Source organism: Panthera onca, chromosome A1 (assembly GCF_046562875.1).
Source record: "Panthera onca isolate mPanOnc1 chromosome A1, mPanOnc1 haplotype 2, whole genome shotgun sequence".
Classification (NCBI taxonomy): domain Eukaryota; kingdom Metazoa; phylum Chordata; class Mammalia; order Carnivora; family Felidae; genus Panthera; species Panthera onca.
In genome coordinates, this window is record NC_138339.1 from 25,549,396 (window position 1) to 25,568,263 (window position 18,868).

General features: G+C 44.0%; 1 protein-coding gene across 7 annotated transcripts in view; it reads left to right on the forward strand.

Annotated features, from left to right (window-relative positions):
* PDZD2 (PDZ domain containing 2) overlaps positions 1-18,868 on the forward strand; it is a 361,998-nt gene that overhangs the window by 171,153 nt on the left and 171,977 nt on the right. Inside the window, exon 1 of one of the 7 annotated variants that reach the window (XM_078444632.2) lies at positions 3,312-3,430. The exons of 4 other annotated variants lie outside the window; for them this stretch is intronic. Coding sequence is in view for 1 of the 3 variants with exons in the window: in XM_060634418.3 (XP_060490401.3) it covers positions 3,890-3,909 (20 nt within the window). In the remaining 2 variants the exon portion in view is untranslated. 2 more of the 7 variants (XM_060634418.3, XM_060634419.3) reach the window with 2 other exon arrangements.

Below are 18,868 nucleotides of genomic sequence, written 5' to 3' on the forward strand. Positions count from 1 at the left end.
AGTAAGAGCTTAATAATGCATAGCTATTATTATCTTTAACATCACCATCAACTAATATTTGTGTGCCCACTAACCAAAAAGCAATGTTGCCTATACAGAGAAACACTATAGGGTAGCAAGTCTATAAAATATACTTATCATCTATTCAGTGTTTGGAGTTGGACATATTCTTTTTTTCTTAAGTTTATTTATTTTGAGAGGGAGAGAGAGAGAGAGCACAAGCAGGGGAGAGGCAGGGAGAGAGGGAGAGAGGGAGAATCCCAAGCAAGCTTCGCACTGTCAGCGAGGAGCCTGATGCGGGGCTCGGACTCATGAACTGCGAGATCATGACTTCAGCTGAAACCAAGAGATGGATGCTTAATCCACTGAGTCACCCAGGTGCCCCTGGAGTTGGACAGATTCTTAGACATACCCATTCTAATAAACAAGGATCCAATGAGATGTGAGCATATGTTTGCAGGGAGCCTTATATTTTTGTGGGCCTTGTAGAGCATGGACACTCAGGACCTTTGCTCCCACATTCCATGAGTCAAGAGGACCACTTTAGCCCTAGAAGGGAATGAAAGGAGTTCTCTAGACTGGCTCCTGCCTAAACAGACGAAGACTATCACTTAAGATGGAGTTTGATAGGTAAAGACTGCACAGTGATGTCAGTGTCATGTCAGTTACCATTAGCGTCAAGCAAGCCTCCTTCATGTCTGACCCAAATTTTAATGTTGAATTTGTGCCTCTTACCTCTTCTGTCTCCTGTGGAGATGAAGAACAGCTGGTCGGTATCCTCTTTATAATAACCCTTCAAATGGGAGATGACTGTTAAGTTTGCCTTTAGGCACTTTTTTACTCTAGACTAAACAATTGCAAATCCTTTAACCTTCCCTCAAAGGTTCTATTTTCTGTATCTTTAATCATTTTGGTTCTCCTTTGGAACCTTTCCAGTGTCTCCCCATCTCCCTTAAAATGAGGGGCCTCACACTGGACATATCACCCTAATAAGAGTCTATCAGCTGCCAAATTCTTCATTATGGGGGAGGAAGGAATGAGGAGAGGCATTTCTCTTTCACGTCAACCTCCCGCCAGTGTGAACTTGCCCCAGTACTGTGTTGCCTATTTCTTATCAGTACAATACGCAGAATTCATATTAAATGCATGGTCTGCTGTGATCCTCGCGTCTTTGTTTTTCTCAAATCTAGATATTAACTCCCATTTGTGCCTGTCATTTTGATCATCACCCCTCAGGACACTACTTTGTAATCAGCCATCCTGCTGAACTCTAAACTCTTTTTAATGAACCATTTCCTTTATGTGTTGAAGACACTTTGGATTCTCTTAACATATCAGCAGTTTCTGCTCAAATTAATATTACTTGTAGACTCTGGTGTACACATAGCAATCGTAAGTATTATTTAAACCAGACCCAGGGTAAAATTGGAGGCCACTTTTAAAGCACCCCTTTGTTTACTGAACCATTGATCTCTTTTCCAGTCGGCAGTGAAACCGGTGAGGGAAAAGACTGAGCACATCATATCTTTCTGGCATGCTGATGAGAATGTCATATGCATTCCAAAGCTTTCCTGAAATTAAGTTATTAAACAGATGTCAAATTTTAATTCCTGGCATATACACACCCTAAACTGAGTTTAGACAACAAAGTTTGTGGGGGAAGGGAGAATATTTATTTGTACTAAGCTTAAAATCCTGGATTTAGTTTAAACAGCATTGATTTGCACATCATAAATTATATACCAGATTGAATGAAGGAGCAGACAAAGTTAGAAGTAAAGCACTAAGAAACTGTCAGTGGAGGGGCCCCTGAGCCCTGGGTGGCTCAGTGGGTTAAGCGTCCAATTTTAATTCAGGTCACGATCTCATGGTTCATGGGTTCGAGCCCTGCGCCAGGCTGTGTGCTGACAGCTCAGACCCTGGAGCCTGCTTCAGATTCTGTGTCTCTCTTGCTGTCTGCCCCTGCCCCGCTCACACTTTGTCTCTTTCTCTCTCTCTCTCTCTAAAAAATGAATAAAATTAAAATTCTTGTTAATTTAATAAAAAAATTTAAAAAAAGAAACTGTCAGTGGAGAAAGCAATCTGAAAGGAAGAAAGGATCACTTCTGAAATTGTTAGAAAATCATGCAATTTGAACCTAATTCCCATAAAACTTACCAGATACCGAGATGTATGCTAATGAATCTACTAGGACTACCACCCCTAAGCAGAAGAGAGGGAAATGGGAGCGGGGTGAGGAGCCAACATTCACCGAGACCTTATAATATTTGTAAGCCAGACACTGTAAGAGTTCTGAGCTTTTCCTAAAATCACAAGCCTCATTTGCTTTGACCCAGGAACTGTAGGGTCTTGAGGCATGCAAAGCTTGTTCTCACTGGACACCTGTAGTGTTCTCCTAAACTCCACACACCGTTGTCAGTTGCGATACCCACACCTCCTAGAGACACACTTTATCCTGGGATTCTGTTTCCTTGTAGTACTTTCACAGGAATGCCAGCACCTGGCTGTCCTGCCTGTTGCCAGGTTTGCTGTTGTGCCAACCTGAATGAAGCAACTGGGGGTAATTCCAGGACTAGTGATTACGGTGATTAGTTACCAGTGTTCTCTGTGGGCTGCTTCAGAGAGAAGGCAGATTACCAGCCTGGCCTTGACATGGCTTGGCCCCTCTCGGGCTCTAATTACCCATTCCAGTAACAGTAATAGTATTGGGAACAGGAGCCTTCTTTTGCCTCTTCCTTTACAATTAATTGCTTCGAATTCCACCAGATCTATACCTCACAAAGCTAATTTATGTTAAGGGGCTGCTGGATACCCAGGAAGAGAACCATAGCTGAGAGACCTAAGTTTGGGGCAAGATTCTGGTATGAACCCCAGGGAGTGGGATGGGTGTTCTCAAGTCCCAGGGGGCGCAGGTCTTCCGTTTGTGCCTAGATGGGTGCCATTCAACCACAGGTGGTCGCCATACCTCTGCCTCCTCTGGGAGCTTCAGCCGGATCCCTTTCTGAAGCCAGGTGAAAATGTGCTGTGAGCAGAAGTTCCTTCATGGTTTGAGGTTTGGCACAGCGATGCTTTTACTTTTCAACAAGTGTTAAAGGTGGGAAAATGGAATAAAATACAATTGAAGTCTTAAAAAACCTCTTTATGCAATGAAATGTGGGGTGACTCCCCCTCTCTCGGAGAACCCCCCCCCCCCCCCTCCTGCTTTAAGAAAAGCAAACAGTCTTTTCCTGTCTTATTTGTATTCCCATTAATTAGAGACAGGAAGCCCTCGGTGGGTGTGATGTAAACAATTCAGCCTCGTGGGTCGGGCTTCCTCATCAGTTTGCAGCTGGAGATGGCTTGAGCGGCCCAAGCCCATCCTTGCCTCTCCGGGGAATGACTTGTTGACTGAACCCCGCAGACGACGGGAGGGGCGCGGGAGCGGGAGAAGGTATAAAGGAAATGCTTAAGTTGTGCAGTCACCGGTGATTGTAATTCAGCGGTGGTAAATTGGGTTCCTGCGGCAGCAAGGCTCTGACTGAGGTTTCTGAAAAGTTTCTTGACACGCTGCCCGGTGCGATGGTTGCGATTCTGGTTTGGGGCTCCCCCACCCACCCCCTGTAAGAACCCACGCTGCTGCTGGTTATGAAACGGAGCGGTTATGAAATGAACTGGTGTCGGGGAGGTGGAGCTTCTCGGAGAGAGGGAGAACTTTTGACCGGGCGAGGGTGTCTGAGAAGGGCGTTTGCTGCTCCGAACCTGCTCCCGGGGACGGCGGGAAGCCCCCCTCCCCCACCCGGCACTTGATGTAAACAAAGGTGTCTGCGCGAGCAACCGCAAAGTCCGTGAAACCCTCCCGCGGGCGGCTTCCTCTTCCCCGCGAGGGAGTGAGCGGGGAAGGGGTTCTGGAATGCTGTGGAGTTTTGACAAGTGAGCAGGGGAGTGACGGGCCGAGCCGGGATCCCATTACAGTCTTTTCATAACCTCCCAGCCGGGGCTGCGGGCGGGAGGAGGGGTCCTCCCACGGACATGGAGCGGACCGAGAGGCACCAGCTCCAGAAGGAAGGCGCGGAGGCGCGCAGGGGGGCGGCGTCCCGGGCGGGGAGCCCGCGCTGAGCGCCCCCCTCCGGCGCGCAGCGGGCGGCGGCAGGTGATTAAGCTGCGGCTCGCGGGCGGGCGAGCGGGGCCCCGGCGCGCGGGATTAGCGCGGCCAGCTGCTCGCGACGCGCACGCCGGCGGCGGGAGACGAGACCCCCGAGGTGACTGCAGAACTGGAGGTAGGAATATGCTTAGCAAATAGAAAGCTCAGGCTTCCCCTCCCCATCGGGTTGGGGGTGCGGATCCAGGCTGAATCCACAAATGTAGAAATTTAGCTCCAGCCTCGGAGAAACGCCGCAGCCAACTAACTCATCTCGCAGATCACTTGGGCGTCTTGTTTTTGACCTGGGGGATTGGCGTGTTTAGAGATGGTTTGTGTTCCTTGGGAGGAGAAACCGACTTGGAGCTGGTTTGTCAATTACTCGACGGAAGGAGGCGCCCGGAGTGTGTGTGATAGGCGGAGGGGAGGGGGCCGGGAAGGCACCAGGGACAAGGCTGGAGGGGCTCCAGAGCCACGGTTCTGTCAGACACCTCGGATAAGAGGTGCTGTTGAAGCCCATGAAGTGTGTTTGTGTGTTTGCGGCGTGTTCCAGCAACCTGGGCATCTGTGACATTGCCCTTATCCCAAGCTCCTCGCTTTGGCTAGTCCGGGAGGGAATCGGAGGCAGAGAAAAGATGCGTCTTGTCTTCCACCAGTGGGAACTTTTTTTTTTTTTGAGCCTTCAGGGAGCCATGGCATCCTTTGGGGACAGATCTTTGCCCCAAACTACTAAACAGCCTGCTTGGACAACTCCCCCACCATTGATTCACAGAATATTTTGATTTAGTGTCCACAGACACTTTAAGATTTTAAAGATGAAAGATGTTTGGAAAGAGAATGACCTTTTCTATCACGTTGTTATTCCCTAATAGATAGTTTATAAATACTAGGGGTGAAATTAAGTCAGTCTTGTCTGTGAAAGGGGGGTAAGAAGGAGATAACTACAGCTGTCATCCTGGGAACCATTTCTGGGAGAAAAGCTTCTGTGAAGGTAAACAATAAACACTTTTCATATAAATAGGTCAGGCTGAGTTTGATATCATAAAGGGCATGACATAAACTCTGTAAATACTATCATAAAAGGCATGACCTAAACATCTTCAAATACACATGAAATAAATAGTATTTTCAAACTTGACATGCCTAGACTGTTTTGCCCTTGCAGATGAAGTGAAAAATGAGGTACAAGGGGATCTTTCTACCTCCAATGTTAATCTGGCCATGTAACACTCACTAACCTATACCCTTTCTTTAGCTGAAATATTAACAAAGTTAACAGGACTTACTCCAATTGTTTTCAGGATCTCTAGTCAAATGCTTTGTCTTTAGGGAGCAGCCACAGGAGCCACTGGTGTAGGGTGGGCCTTTGGAAAGGACACCTTTGTCCGGTTCTACAAGAAAAGGGTTCTCAGAGTGGGCTACACACAAAACTGGAAATCAGATGTACCAGGCAAAGTGGGGAAACCCATGTGGACTCGGGATTTCAGGCTTGCTCACCCTCTTTCACCCTTAGGGTCTGTGAGCCTGCATGACTGGGTAGAATTGTCTGAGTACATACCCTAATCCAGTGGGAAAGGAAGACTTCATAAAGAGCTGCAAAGCTTCCAGAAACCGCCTTTCTGCTTGCCTTCTTGCTGCCACAAATTGCCTGACACTGTGCTTAGCATGTACAGTCCCCTTTAATCCTCCGTTCCTGCTAATCTCCTCTGTAGATCCAGGCAGGTCACACTTAGGAATTGTTTCCTTGAAGGGAAATAGTGACCCCATTCTGGCCTCTTTCCTGGGACATTAAGTTCTCTTCTCATCTGCTCTGCCAAGAGCTCAGCCCTGCCTCCTTCGTCATCTCTTCTGTTTCCCAAAGGTTTCACCAAGTACCTTTGCTGCCTTCTGGAAGTGGGTTCTCCCGGGTGGGGAACCTTTCCTGATCTGTGTTTGGGTTCTCATTCTGGAATCTGATTCCAAGTTTCCCTTTTTTCCTTAATCAAAACTATACATACATATAATTTTCTAAGTCCGATATTTCTAGAAGCAGCAGTCACTTGCCCCACCCTTCACCAATCTCAACTCGTGTGCCCCCAAAACAACCACTCTCGACTCTTTGTATGTATTTTCAAACACTGCAGGTACCCACGGCTCAACCTGGTACTCTCCCTCACCGGCCCTCGGGCCTCCTTCCCCACTGTGGATTTGCTGCTCTTGAGGTCTGCTCTACACCCGTCATCCTGGAAATCTTTCTTCATTCTACCGGGGACTCATACTGCCTCTTTCCCATGTGGCATCATCTTCCTCTTTCTTTGTTTCTGTTCTCTTTCTGGTAAGACACATCTTCCAGAAGTTCCTAAAAAAGAGTACATGGGAAATCAGTTTTTTAAGATCTTCCAAGTTTGACTGCATGTGTGATGAGGTATGAACTCTAGGTTGGAAGTCCTTTTCCCTCAAAATTCAGAAAACATTGCTCTGCCAGGTTCAGGCTTGGCATTGACGTGTCTGTCATCCTAATTCCTGATGCTTTGAATGGAATTATTTCCCTCTCAAAGTTTTTAGGGTTTTCTCCTTGTTCTTTATAATGTCCTCTGTCTGTAATGGAATTTCTTTATAACATATCTTGCTGTGAGTTGTTTTTTTTTTTCCCCCGTCTATTTTACTTGGCTTTCAAGACACCTCAGTCTGGAAACTCATGTCCTTCGGTTCTGAACAGTTTTCTGGAATTAAAAAAAAAAAAAAAATCATTTCTCTCCTCTTTTGGAACATCTATTAAGTTGGAAGGGGATCCTCATGGATTGAATTTCTAATTATTTTACTTTTTCCTCTTATATTGTCTCTCTCTTAAAAAAAAAATTCTACTTCCTGGGAAATTTCCTCCTTTTATCTTCCAACCCGTATACTGAATTTTTATGTATGCCATCAAATTTCTAATTTCCAAGAGCTCTTTAAAAAATCTCTGAAATATTCTTTTTATAACCTCCTGTTCTCATTTCACAGATGAAAAGCTTTCCAACTCTCTGCAGATCTCAATGACAGCTTCTTTGAAGCATTCCTCTATTCCCTGCACATTTTCCCCCCTCAGATTTCCTCCTAGTTTTTGTTTTGTTTTTGTTTTTAAATTTCATGCATGTTAAAAACTTTCCTCTAATGTCTGGTCCTGAACTGATCACTTAAAAGCTAACTGGAAAGTCTGCATGTGTGGATGGGGCTTACACCCAAGAATGAATAGTTCCTTCTTACAAAGAAAGACACCTAGAACAGTGTTCTCAATCTGTAACAAAGCCTGGCACACGGTAAACTTTCCATTCCTATTTGCCAAATGACTGAATGACATAGGATCTTGCCTGGGGCCCAGGTAGTAGTGATTATTAGAAGCTCCCCAGGTGATCCGAATGTGCATCTGGCCCTGAGCACCTCTGCTGGAGGATTATCTTGCTAAACAGTTTCATTGGAGGACTCCCTCCGGTGGAAGGTCTGGAAGGTCGTTCCTCTCAGAGGAAACTAATCAGGTGAAAAGAAATCAAGTGGAAGGAATCAGGTGAGGGGAATAGGTTGGTGGCGGCATTCAGTGAGCCAGATTTGGGAGGGAGACCAGGAGTCCAATATTTGGTACGGAGACTTTGTCTTGTTCCCCGGTTTTTAAAGCGGCACCCCTTCCATTAGCTACCTGTTGTGTCTCTGAGTCCAGAGTTGCTCTGATTTAGCAGAGCAAACATGACACAGAATGTAGGCAGTCACAAGGGAGCTAGGGCTAAGGAGATTACAGGGGTCTGACCGCTTCAGGCACAGACTCTTAGCAAGCTTTCCTACCTTTGGGACCCTTGTCTGGTGACCCCAATTCCAGAGACTCTCTGCAGCTCTGTGGCATGAATCCCTGCCTGCTTCTGTGCTTCCTGCCCTGTCTGCGAAGTCAGTTACTACTGGATGGGCCACTTCCCAGCTTCCAAAATTTGTTGCAACCATTGCTGCTTCAGTTCTCTTGAAGAGTTTAGCGAATCCCTCCCCCCATGCTTAAAAAAAAATCACTTTACTCTCATTTCAATCCATCATGTTTACTGGGGAGTGACTCTCTTTGCCTCATGCCCCAACTTTGTCTTGGAACCCTCCCTGCAGTTCTTTCTGTATTTATCCCCCTCTGCTGAAGGTGATACATTATACTAGATACATTAGCATCTTCTCCCTCGTGCTATTAACCATGCTTCTTCGTATGTGTGGAGTATCCAACAGAAGGCATTTTTGAACATGTTTGATGTGATGGCTTACCACAGTTCTATCTGTGGGAATAACTGTACAGCATGTTAACTTTTTTTGAAGTATAGTCATGTTCCTTTCCTTCTTTGGTCCTCACCAGAAGCCCACTGAGTGGCTTAGTGGTCATGTGGATTTGGAAGCATCCATTTTCTGAGATGATTAGCACATTCTGGTTGTGGTACCTCCATTCCACATTCAGAGACAAGTGGAGGAAAGAGTCTGTGATTCAAATCTGGGTGATGGGGTGTGAGGGAATGTCCCTTGTGGTGCTTCTAGGGAAGGTTTGCTCATTACTGAGAAAAGGCCACAAACAAATGACCCCTTTGCTTCCTGGATACGTTGCTCCATTCTTAGGCATCTTGTCTCCATTCTTAGGAGGAAACCAACACACAGGAGACAGCAGATCCCAGAGTGTCCTCAAGAAGCACTAGGCTCTCTCTTGCAGGTCCCATCCTGTGAGAATGATTAATTTCCTCCTTCTTCAAGCCACTTTGAATCAGGGTTTGGTATTGTTTGCTGCCAGACTTCGATACAGGCAGACATTTTTTTTATGTGTGGTCTCATTCCTAAGAGTGTTAAGGCAGACGGTGGGCTTACCTTACTGAAGTTCTAAGCTGATTCCTCATTCTGGCTCCAAATAGGATTCCTCTCTATTCTATTTTCTGGGCAGATGAAATTAATTTTATTCTCTCTTCAAGCTTCAAAAGAAGGAATAACTGGGGAGACATTTGGTGGGGAAAAGAGGATTCCTTGCTTTGGAGATTGTTAGCTGATCCCAGCGAGAGAACATTCTGGGGCTGTCACAGAAGGGCAGACTGTTCTTAAAATGACAAAGCAATGACGAGACCTCATACATTGCAGCCCGTGAGAAGCCAAACACTAGTTTTCATTCACTGTTGTGGTTGTGGAGGCTGGCCAAGTCTTGCCTGCACACTTGGTGTTGTTTCCTCTGTCTTCCATCCTTTGTCTTTTGGGGAATCCCAGACTTTGGGAAGCTTTGGAGAAGAAATAAATTCTGAAAGTGCTCAGTGTTGTCAGGAAGACTGAATGCAGAAGAAGGTAGACAGTACCTGTTTTCCCCAATCTGACTCAAGTGGCAATGGCACACTGTCTCTATTTTAAGAGTAGGAAGCCCTCCTAATGTCTTCCATTCCCAGTGTGATGTCAGCCTAAAGAGAAGCCCCTGATTGGACTTAGCATTATACCATCATTGTCCTGTTTGTATCTTTTACTAAACGAAGACTGTAAGGATGAACTTCATATTGTAATACAGATAAGATTCATTGAACACTTACTACTTGCCTGGCACTATAATAAACTTTATATGTATGCGGTAACCTAATCCTCAAAAATGATCTTATGAAGAAGATGCCATTATTATCCTGTTTACAACAGAGATCACTTGAGGCACCCCTTAGTTAGGGAGATTGTTCAAGGTTGTCCAGCTTTTCGGTGCTGAAGCAGAGACATTCAAATGTTGGCAGTCTGGTACTGGAGGCCATTCTGTGCTATATAACATGTATGCTTTGTGCAATGTATAATTCATCATTATAGCCTGAACACCCTTTCACCATCTGTAGTGTGCAATAGGGATTCAGACATTACCATGAATGAATAAATACCAGGATTTTTCATGTCATTACAGACTCATTAATTTTAATGGCAGTGTATTTGCCCATCGAGTCAAAGGACCATAATTTGTATAACTATTTCCCCAGGGTTAGACATAGTAGTAACATGGGCTAGAATATTTGAGACTGGGACTGTCCTGAGAAATCCCAGGTATGTGGTCACTAATTGGGAGATGACCAGGAGACTTTTTTTTTTTTTTTTTTAACTCTCCTCCCTCCCTCACACATTACTTTTCCCATCTTCTGCCACCCTTAGGAATGATCCTAATCCTCATCTTGTTCCAGATTCCCATTGCCATCAACAGAACTGCGCATAATAGTAAATGGTGTTATAGAGGCTTTCATACTTCTGGAACCTTTTCTGAAGGTCCCTGTTAGAAGTTAAACGTTAGTTGGCAGGGAATTGCTACAAGAAATGCAGATCCCTGAAATGTCGCCTGCCAAGTGCTGTTTTCCAGGTGGTTTCTCATAACATGTCATTTTGCACTTTTGAGTCCTGAGATAATATATCTGACTCCTTCATTTGTTATTTAAGACTTTTGGCTGACCTCTGGGATTCTTGTTTTAATTGCCAACTGATAGAAAATATAAATGGAAAAATGTGTGTGCAAACTTTGGAGTTTGTTTTTTTATCTTTGAAAATTGGGCTGGTAGGGATAGAAGATTAAGGAAAACTTATGAGACAGTTTTGTCTGGTTAATGGGCTATCTTCTTAACAGTTTCACTTGTTAGGCCCTATGTAAACAAATACACCGTGTGTCAAACAATATGAGCATTATGTACAAGCTATTTGCAGTTGAAGAAGTTTGTTTATATAAATTATATCTGAGGTACACCTCAGATGACCTTGATGTTTAAATTTAGATTAATCTTATGGTGAAACCTTTTAGTCATTTTTTTGAAACGTCAAAGATACACTTGTTCCAAATATATTTCAAATGTATATACATGTGTGTATAATTTAGAAGTGTGTGCACACACGTGTTGTGCACCCCTTACCTCCAATTCGTCATCTGCCTTCCTGTGCACCAAGAGGTTTAGTGCTATAAACGACAACATCTGGACTCCCTTGTCTTGTGTCTGGTTGGCTTCAGCCAATGGGAGGCACGGGCAGGGGATCAGAAGGCCGGAGGAGACAGTGTTGGGGTATTTATCCCCCTTGTCACAGAGCCCTCAGCCTTGCAAAGGTTCTGATGATGGCTAATTTGTTCCAGCTCTTGATGGGCAGCTCACTTTCAAGGCTCCAGTTTGCACTGCTTCCTCCCGTTTGCCCTTCAGACCTAAAGGTGATAACGGTTTCCCAGCTTGTTCATTGCTGGCCCCCGGGTGCTTCATCCTGCCCACATCTCTCTAAATAGTCCCTACATAAAATTCTCTCTTGTTCAACCCTTTGGAGTGTGCTTTCTCATTCCTGCTGGGTGACCTCATGATGTGTATGGTCCTCTCTTTCTCCTACACAATCTTGTCCTCTCAGGCTCTAAAATGCCAGTTACATTTACATGAGTGTGTCTGAATTTGAATTGTCCTGTCCGAGAGTTGCCCTTTCACCCTTGTGTCTGTTTTGTCTTTTCTGTTTGATTACTAGTCCTGGGGAGTGAGGCAGGGGCGCGAATTATTCCTCTTTCTTCCTGCAACGCCTAGTACGCTTTTTACACACAGAGGTCACAAACAATTGGCAACTCGAAGTAGAGGAACATAGGAGTACGTGTACATATGTGGTATGTATGTGAGTGTATCTGTGACCATTGTTTGTTTTAACCTTTGTATCCTTACCAGCTTTGGTTCATTCGTTTATGCAGTAAACAAAAATGCCACGTGCCGGTTTATAGGCAACACATTATGCTAGGCATGCCTTCATATGGTCTCCTCAGAGTTCATGAAGAGTCATAAAGGGGTTTCATTAGGAACTGAAATAGAATTTCCAAGCTATAAGGAATCAGAGCTTTCCTAACCTGGATTTATCATTCTAAGGTGCAGCTCAGGCTGAGTGGGTCTGTGCCTTGTTCTGGAGCACAGATAGTAAGTCGTATGGATGACTGGAACTTGGTGCCCCACCTCCCAGCATCCGCTCCCTTCCCCATCTCCCTCCTATCACACTGCCTGCTCATCTCCTGGGTGCTTTCTGGTGAAACAAACCTCTACAAGGTGTCCTTTAGAAAGCCTCTCTGCTGCCCCTTATTGCTTCCCTCTGTATGAAAAATGCAAACCAGATAGTCATGCTCTGGGCTTCATAAAAAGGCCCTAATAGGATGCAGACAGAGGATTCTAACCCAGGCTCCAACATCAGCCCCACGTGTAGACAGCTGGGGGAATATTTGGACCAACCCATCACCACTCTTGGATATCTCCCTTCACCAACTGTAAACTCTGGAGCAACGTTTTATGTGAGTGTATGAGGTGTTGGGATTGGGTTGGGAGTGAGTTATGTGCTCAGCAGCTCCCAGAGCCAGAGTCGCAGGCCTCATCTGTAGAAGATGCAATCTGTAAGGCCCTGGCTGCTCACAGAACCATTCTGTGGTTTGCTATTTGGCTCTGTTCCTGTGATGATGGCCCTTTATGAGTCCACTTAACACAAGGACCAGAGTACAGGTATTCCTACAAAATCAAAAACTTTGGCTCTGTTATACTCACCTTAAAGCTGGTTTAAGATGGACAAGAAAAAGCCTTAACAGAAACAAAGCAGATTGGCCAAGATTGGCATCACCCGTGTGTGATAAGATGAATGTAATTAATGTCCCGTCCTCCCTACCTTACCTTCTTTCACATATGCAGGTCAGCGGGGAGGTGGGGAAGATGGGTGTGTGAAGCTGATAAGTTGTTTGCCTTCACCTGTAAGACTTGGGTTCAAGATTAAGGGAGGAAAAGGCAGGACAGTGTCTTTACTGAGTCCTGCTATTAGCCGGGCTTTAACTAAAGAATCTCACGCCCAGAGAAGTGTTAAGTCCATTTTGCAGATTTGGAAACTAAGGCTCAGTAGGGCTGTGACCTACTCAGAATTATGTAGCTACTATAAAGTGATCTATCACATTTTTAACTCTGTCTCCCCAAATAAACTTTGTCAGTGACGTAGTGACGTTCCAAACCCAGCTGGCCCACTTTTGCGCTGAGTGACGCTGGGGAGAGTTAACTAGCTTCTCTGCGTTGGTTTTCTCAACTGTAAAGTGGGAATAAGGTGTGCCACTCCCTCTAGTTAGTGGTGACAGCTGAGGTATTGCACGTAGAGTGTTCATCACTGTGTCGGGCACATAACCCTTTAATGAAATTGAGCTCCTGGGCCCTTGGAGCTGGGTTTTGCGGCTCCTGTTTTCTGGGCATGCTTTGTTGTCTGTCAGCTGTTAACTTCCCTGAGCCGTTTCCTTAGTCCTCAAATCAGGCCTAGGTGAAAGGTCCATTTTCTTAATGGAAAAAATCCCAAGGAGAACAAGACAAATCCCCCATCTCTCGTGTTATAACTGTCAAGCTTCCAAAAGTGTGCGGTCTGTGTGTTGCTTGAGGATATAACCCACTCAAGTCTACGGCCAGGCTGTAGACTTGGTCAGCTGCCCTGGAGGTAGCTTTCTGAATCCAGCCAAATTCCAGCAACACTTCCTCAGTTCTACCGCTCAGGTTTTCCTCTCTTTCATGACTCACTGTCCCTGTTGTAAAGAAAAACTCTATTTATTGTTTTCATTGATGTTACACACAATACTCCCTGAATACTACTTCACTTCTGGTCACCAAATGTGTGTGTGTGTGTGTGTGTGTATATGTGTGTGTGTGTGTATAAAGGTTTCCTCAAACCAAACAATTCTGGGACCCTAGCTGGGTGTCCTCCAATTCAACTGAGTTCAGACACTGTCTACCTGGAGAGAGTGTCAGACCCCACATTTTAAGGGCTCAGTCCCACGATATCGTACCCCTCCCCTCCCCACAATAGTCCAGATGCCAACTGAGGTTCCAAAGTCTGACCAGCTGGCTATAAATAGGTTCCCATGACCCCTCCCGTTAGTCATTAGTGTTAATTAATTGGGTTTGATGAATTTGCTAGAGCAGCTCACAAAACTCAGGGAAACAGTTTACGATTAGATTACTGGCTTATTACAAAAGGATAAAACCCAGGAGCAGTCAAATGGAAGATACATGGGGGAAGGGGCTCAGAAGCCTCTGAACCCCATCCTCTTGTTTTTTTGTGGAGGCTTTGTTACGTAGACATGCTTGATTAAATCGTTGGTGGTTGAAAATCTCCAGCCCCTCTCCCCTGCCTGGAGGAGAGGTGGGATTGAAGGTCCCTACCCTCTAATCTGAGTCTGGGTCCCCTGGCAACCAGCCCCCGTCCTTAAGGACTTTCCAGAAGTCACCACATTATCCTAAACTCAGATGTGATTGAAAGGGGCTTGTTATGAATAACAAAAGACACCTAGTTCACCTTTATTGCTCCGGAGCTATTTCGGGAACTAAATACTCTGAGGAAAAATGCCCCTGGGGCTCTTATATAAGGAATTACAAGGGTTTTAGAAGCTCTGTGCCAGGAACAGGGAACAAAGACTGAATATTATTTCTTATACTCACAATAATCACACTGTTGTGTATATTCGTCATCATTATCCTCTTTTCTCCTCCTCCCATCCCTCCAACTGAAATTTAATGGCCGCAGTTAGCATCTTTACAGCTTGGAGTGTTGTCCATTGTTCTTTTCCGCTTTGGTCACTGAAATGGGTCCTAGGCAGGGGCTCAGTGAAGCTCTCGAGGTATTCAGGCCCTTCTCTAGAATGGTCCAGAAAGTTCTCCCCTTTGCTTACATATAGCCATCTTTGTCTTTCTTTGCCTTTGGTAAGGCCCTTTAGCAGTGCTAGAACTGAGCTCAGAGTCTTGCTGCTGGAGCATCTGAGGACAGAGAGAGGGCAGGTCTCACCCCCTTTGGAGGGCAGTGATGGGATCTGGGGGGACTCAGGACCACACAGCTGGCCAGGAGTCTCCCCATTGTAGCTAGTCTCCTGTCACCCTGAAAATTATCACATCACAACTGCATAAACCATTTTTAAAAGAAGAAAGAAAAGACAGAAAGCATAGCCCTCCCAGGCTTGCTTGTGTGTCAGCGCCCATCTGCCTGTGGGAGAGGCACCTGATTCTGGATCCTCTAGACCTAGCATTTTGGATTACCCTGGAATCCCCCAGTTCTGCCCTGAGAAAGTCCACTTAGGATTCTGTACTGTGTTGCCATGGCTGGCTGCTGAGGAGCAAAGGCAGATGTGAGGCAATACGGAAAATGAAGTTACACGATTTGCCTCATATGCCCAAATGGAAGACATGGTTCCTTCGCCCCTCAAAGAGTTATGATCAGAAATGAGGGAGCTGCCTTAAATTTAAGCCCACAAACTGTCTCATGCTATGGGGAGATCTCACAGTTATTTTATTTTGAACATCAAAATATTGTTGAGGGAACACACAGCCTGAAATGACCTTTGTCAGTGCTGGTTTTAGATGCTTATACAGGTCAACAGAGGAAGTCATATTTAAAAAAAAAAAAAAAGTTTAAAAAAATCTAGTAATATTTTTGGGCATCTGACCTCACAATAACAAGTGTTGGATTTCTTTGTAAACAAGACTTTTAAAGATCATTTAAAAATGGAACAAGTTAAGACCCTTCTCCAGATCACATCACACGAAGGGGATAGTGGAAGAGACTCAAAATGTAGCCATGCTCGTAGGAAGGTGTAAAAGTGCCAGTGCCACTGAAGACTTTGAATAAATGTTTTTCTAAAGTGTAAGGAAACCAGAAATATTTCTAAATTAGCACTGACTTGTATGATTATGTAATATTTACATATATATTTATGCATATACAATTATGTGCATTACACATCATTAAATAGCTTAAGGTAAATATTTTAAATGTTACATTTTTAATATCTTGGAATGTTTACATCTAATGATAGAGATTTTTTTCATTTACATCACTTACATTTATCTAACAAATCCCCCCCCCCCCATTTTTTTAAACTGTCTTCTGATTGGGACAGTAGGGGATCACTTATGTTTGAGTCACCTCATTTAGCTGAGATGTCTTGCTCACCTGTAACTCTATAGGAAATGCTAACTGATGTCAAGAAGTATATTTGTAATATATTGTTTTGTCCTCTTGAATCATTGTTTCAATAACTTGATTTTTTTTAAGTTCATTTATTTTGAGAGAGACAGAACATGAGCAGGGGAGGGGCAGAGATAAAGGGGGGAGAGAGAATCCCAAGCAGACTCCAAGCTGTCAACAGAGAGCCCGACGTAGGGCTCGAACTCACCGTGAGATCGTGACCTGAGTCCACATCAGGAGTCAGTCACTTAACTGACTGTGTCACCCAGATGCCCCTCAATAACTTTATTCTTGTTTTTACTTGAACTCTCTTGGTTTGCAAATGCCAAACCAACATAAAATAAAGTGAACAGAAATGCAGAATATTAAAATGGCTCAAATTTTAGTATCTTCTTTAAAATCAGTAAGGGATCTAAACTGGGAAAGGGGTATAACTTCTACTTAAGGTTCCTTCTGTCTAGACATGTGGCATTTGGAGGTGCATTGAGCAGATGAAGAGGAGTGTGGACTTTTGTAGAAAGCTAGAGCACTTAACACTATAGATGACCATGTGAGCAGAGCTGAGAGCCTGTCGGTGGAGAAGTAGTCTATAGAGCACAGTCAGTCTTGGGCAGCCTGTCAACTTGTGGTTTTGGTGAAACAAACAAGGAGAGTTCCCCTCAGGAAAAATCACAGGCACAGGAAGAACAGACCTCACTCCTCTGGCCCTTTTTCATCCACCACATGAGAGTATGGATGTGGGTCCTCCCCACAGAGCCTCAGGCCAACAAGCAATCACAGGCCAATAGGGAAATTTCCACTCAGAAAAAACAACATTTCCAACAAGAAGCCACCTTACAAAGAACTTTGTCTTCTCTTGAGATGCATTTTCCTAGAAAGTAAACACGAGATGTATTTAATTTCAATATGTTGCTGTTAACTGGTGTTATCATAGTTCCATCCCTCCCCCAAAGCATGCTTTTCTCCCCTTTAAAAAATGTTACAGAAATTGGGGACCATTTCAGTTGCTGAAAAAGCAAGGTTGCCCCCAAACTTGCAATGTTGGGTATTAGTCAAGGTTCTCCAGAGAAACAGAATGGGAAGGAGAGATGTATGTGTATGGGGTGGGGGGGGGTGTTATTTTAAGAAATTGGCTCATGAGATTGTAGGGGCTGGCAAGTTTGAAATCTGTAGGGCAAGCCAGCATGCTGGAAATTCAGGCAGGGTTTCTATGTTGCAATCTTGAGAATAATCCTTTCTCCTTTGGGAAACCTCAATTGGATGAGGCCCACCCTCCTTATGGAGAGTAATCTGTTTCATGAAAAAAGTTTACTGATTGAAATGTTGATCACATATAAAAAATACCTTCACAGCATCATCTAGACTGGTGTTTGACCAAACATCTGGGTACCATAGTTTAGCCAAGTTGACACACAAATTAATCATCACAGTTGGGATCGATAACTTCATTTATGTCTCCCCTATTTATGTACTGTATTTTGAGGTTAAGAATAAGATTATAGATAATCAAGAAAATACTCTGTGGTTGATAGGGAAGTTTATGAAGAAAATCTAAATTTAACATTTGAGTTTTGAGAATCCTTTCTTAAAAAAACGTAAAAGATATAGAACATGCAAAAAATAATCTAGCAAACATCCATCCATATTCCTGCCACTCAGATTTAACAGCTATTAGTATTTTTCCGTATTTGCTTTAAGGGCTTTGTTTAAACAAAGCCAAAAGTCATAAGTAAAGTTCCTGTAGCCTTTCCCCATATTTTCTTCCAGTTTAATACATATCCTTCGAGCCTAAGTTTTAGATATTCAAGTGCTCTAATTTACACATATGCATCTTAATGTGTGTGGTTTAAAAAAAAAAAAATTCATTTATTTTGAGAGAGAAAAGGAGAGAGAGAGAATCCCGAGCAGGCTTCCCGCTGTCAGCACCGAGCCTGGCACAGCTCAGTCCAGTCTCACGGATGGTCAGATCATGACCTGAGCCAAAATCAACAATTGGACACTCAACCGAGTAAGCCCCTATGTGCTCCTTAACGTGTATTTTTTTAATTTTTTTTTTTAACATTTATTCATTTTTGAAAGGCAGAGAGAGACAGAGCATGAACAGAGAGAGAGGGAGACACAGAAACAGAAGCAGGCTCCAGGCTCTGAGCTGTCAGCACAGAGCCCGATGCGGGGCTTGAACTCACGGACCACGAGATCATGACCTGAGCTGAAGTCGGCCACTTAACCGAGTGAGCCACTCAGAGCCCCAACGTGTATTTTAATTGACATAAATGGCATCCTGTTACATCTTGCTTTTTCTACTTTTTATATTTTTTTGAGATCTGGCCACGGTAATAGAACCATTCATTTTAACTGCCTTTTCTGTTTTAAGAACATACTCTACCTCTCCTATGTTTTTCATTCAGTAATTTTTCATATTTAGGTGGGTGTTGTTTTTACACTTTCATGTGGAAAATGTAGAATTCGATCTTTACCTCAGTCTAAGGAGAAAGACAGATTTAAGATGGATTAAAAATAAATTTCAAATGGATTGCAAATCTAGCAGTGATTAGTGCTCTCACCCCACATATATAGTCCCTAAAAATAACTATAGGTAGGTCAGTGTCAGCCTCTGTCTTCCGTTCTATACTTTGTCTATTCCTAAGTCGATATACATTGTTTTAATTACATTGTTTTAATTTCTAATGTGTTTTCGGATAATCCACCCTCTTTGTACTTTTCCAGAATTGTCATAGTTATTCTCAGTTCTGTACTCTCCCATATAAATGATAAAATATTTTTCAAGTTTCCTAAAAATTCTTGTTGACATCTTTC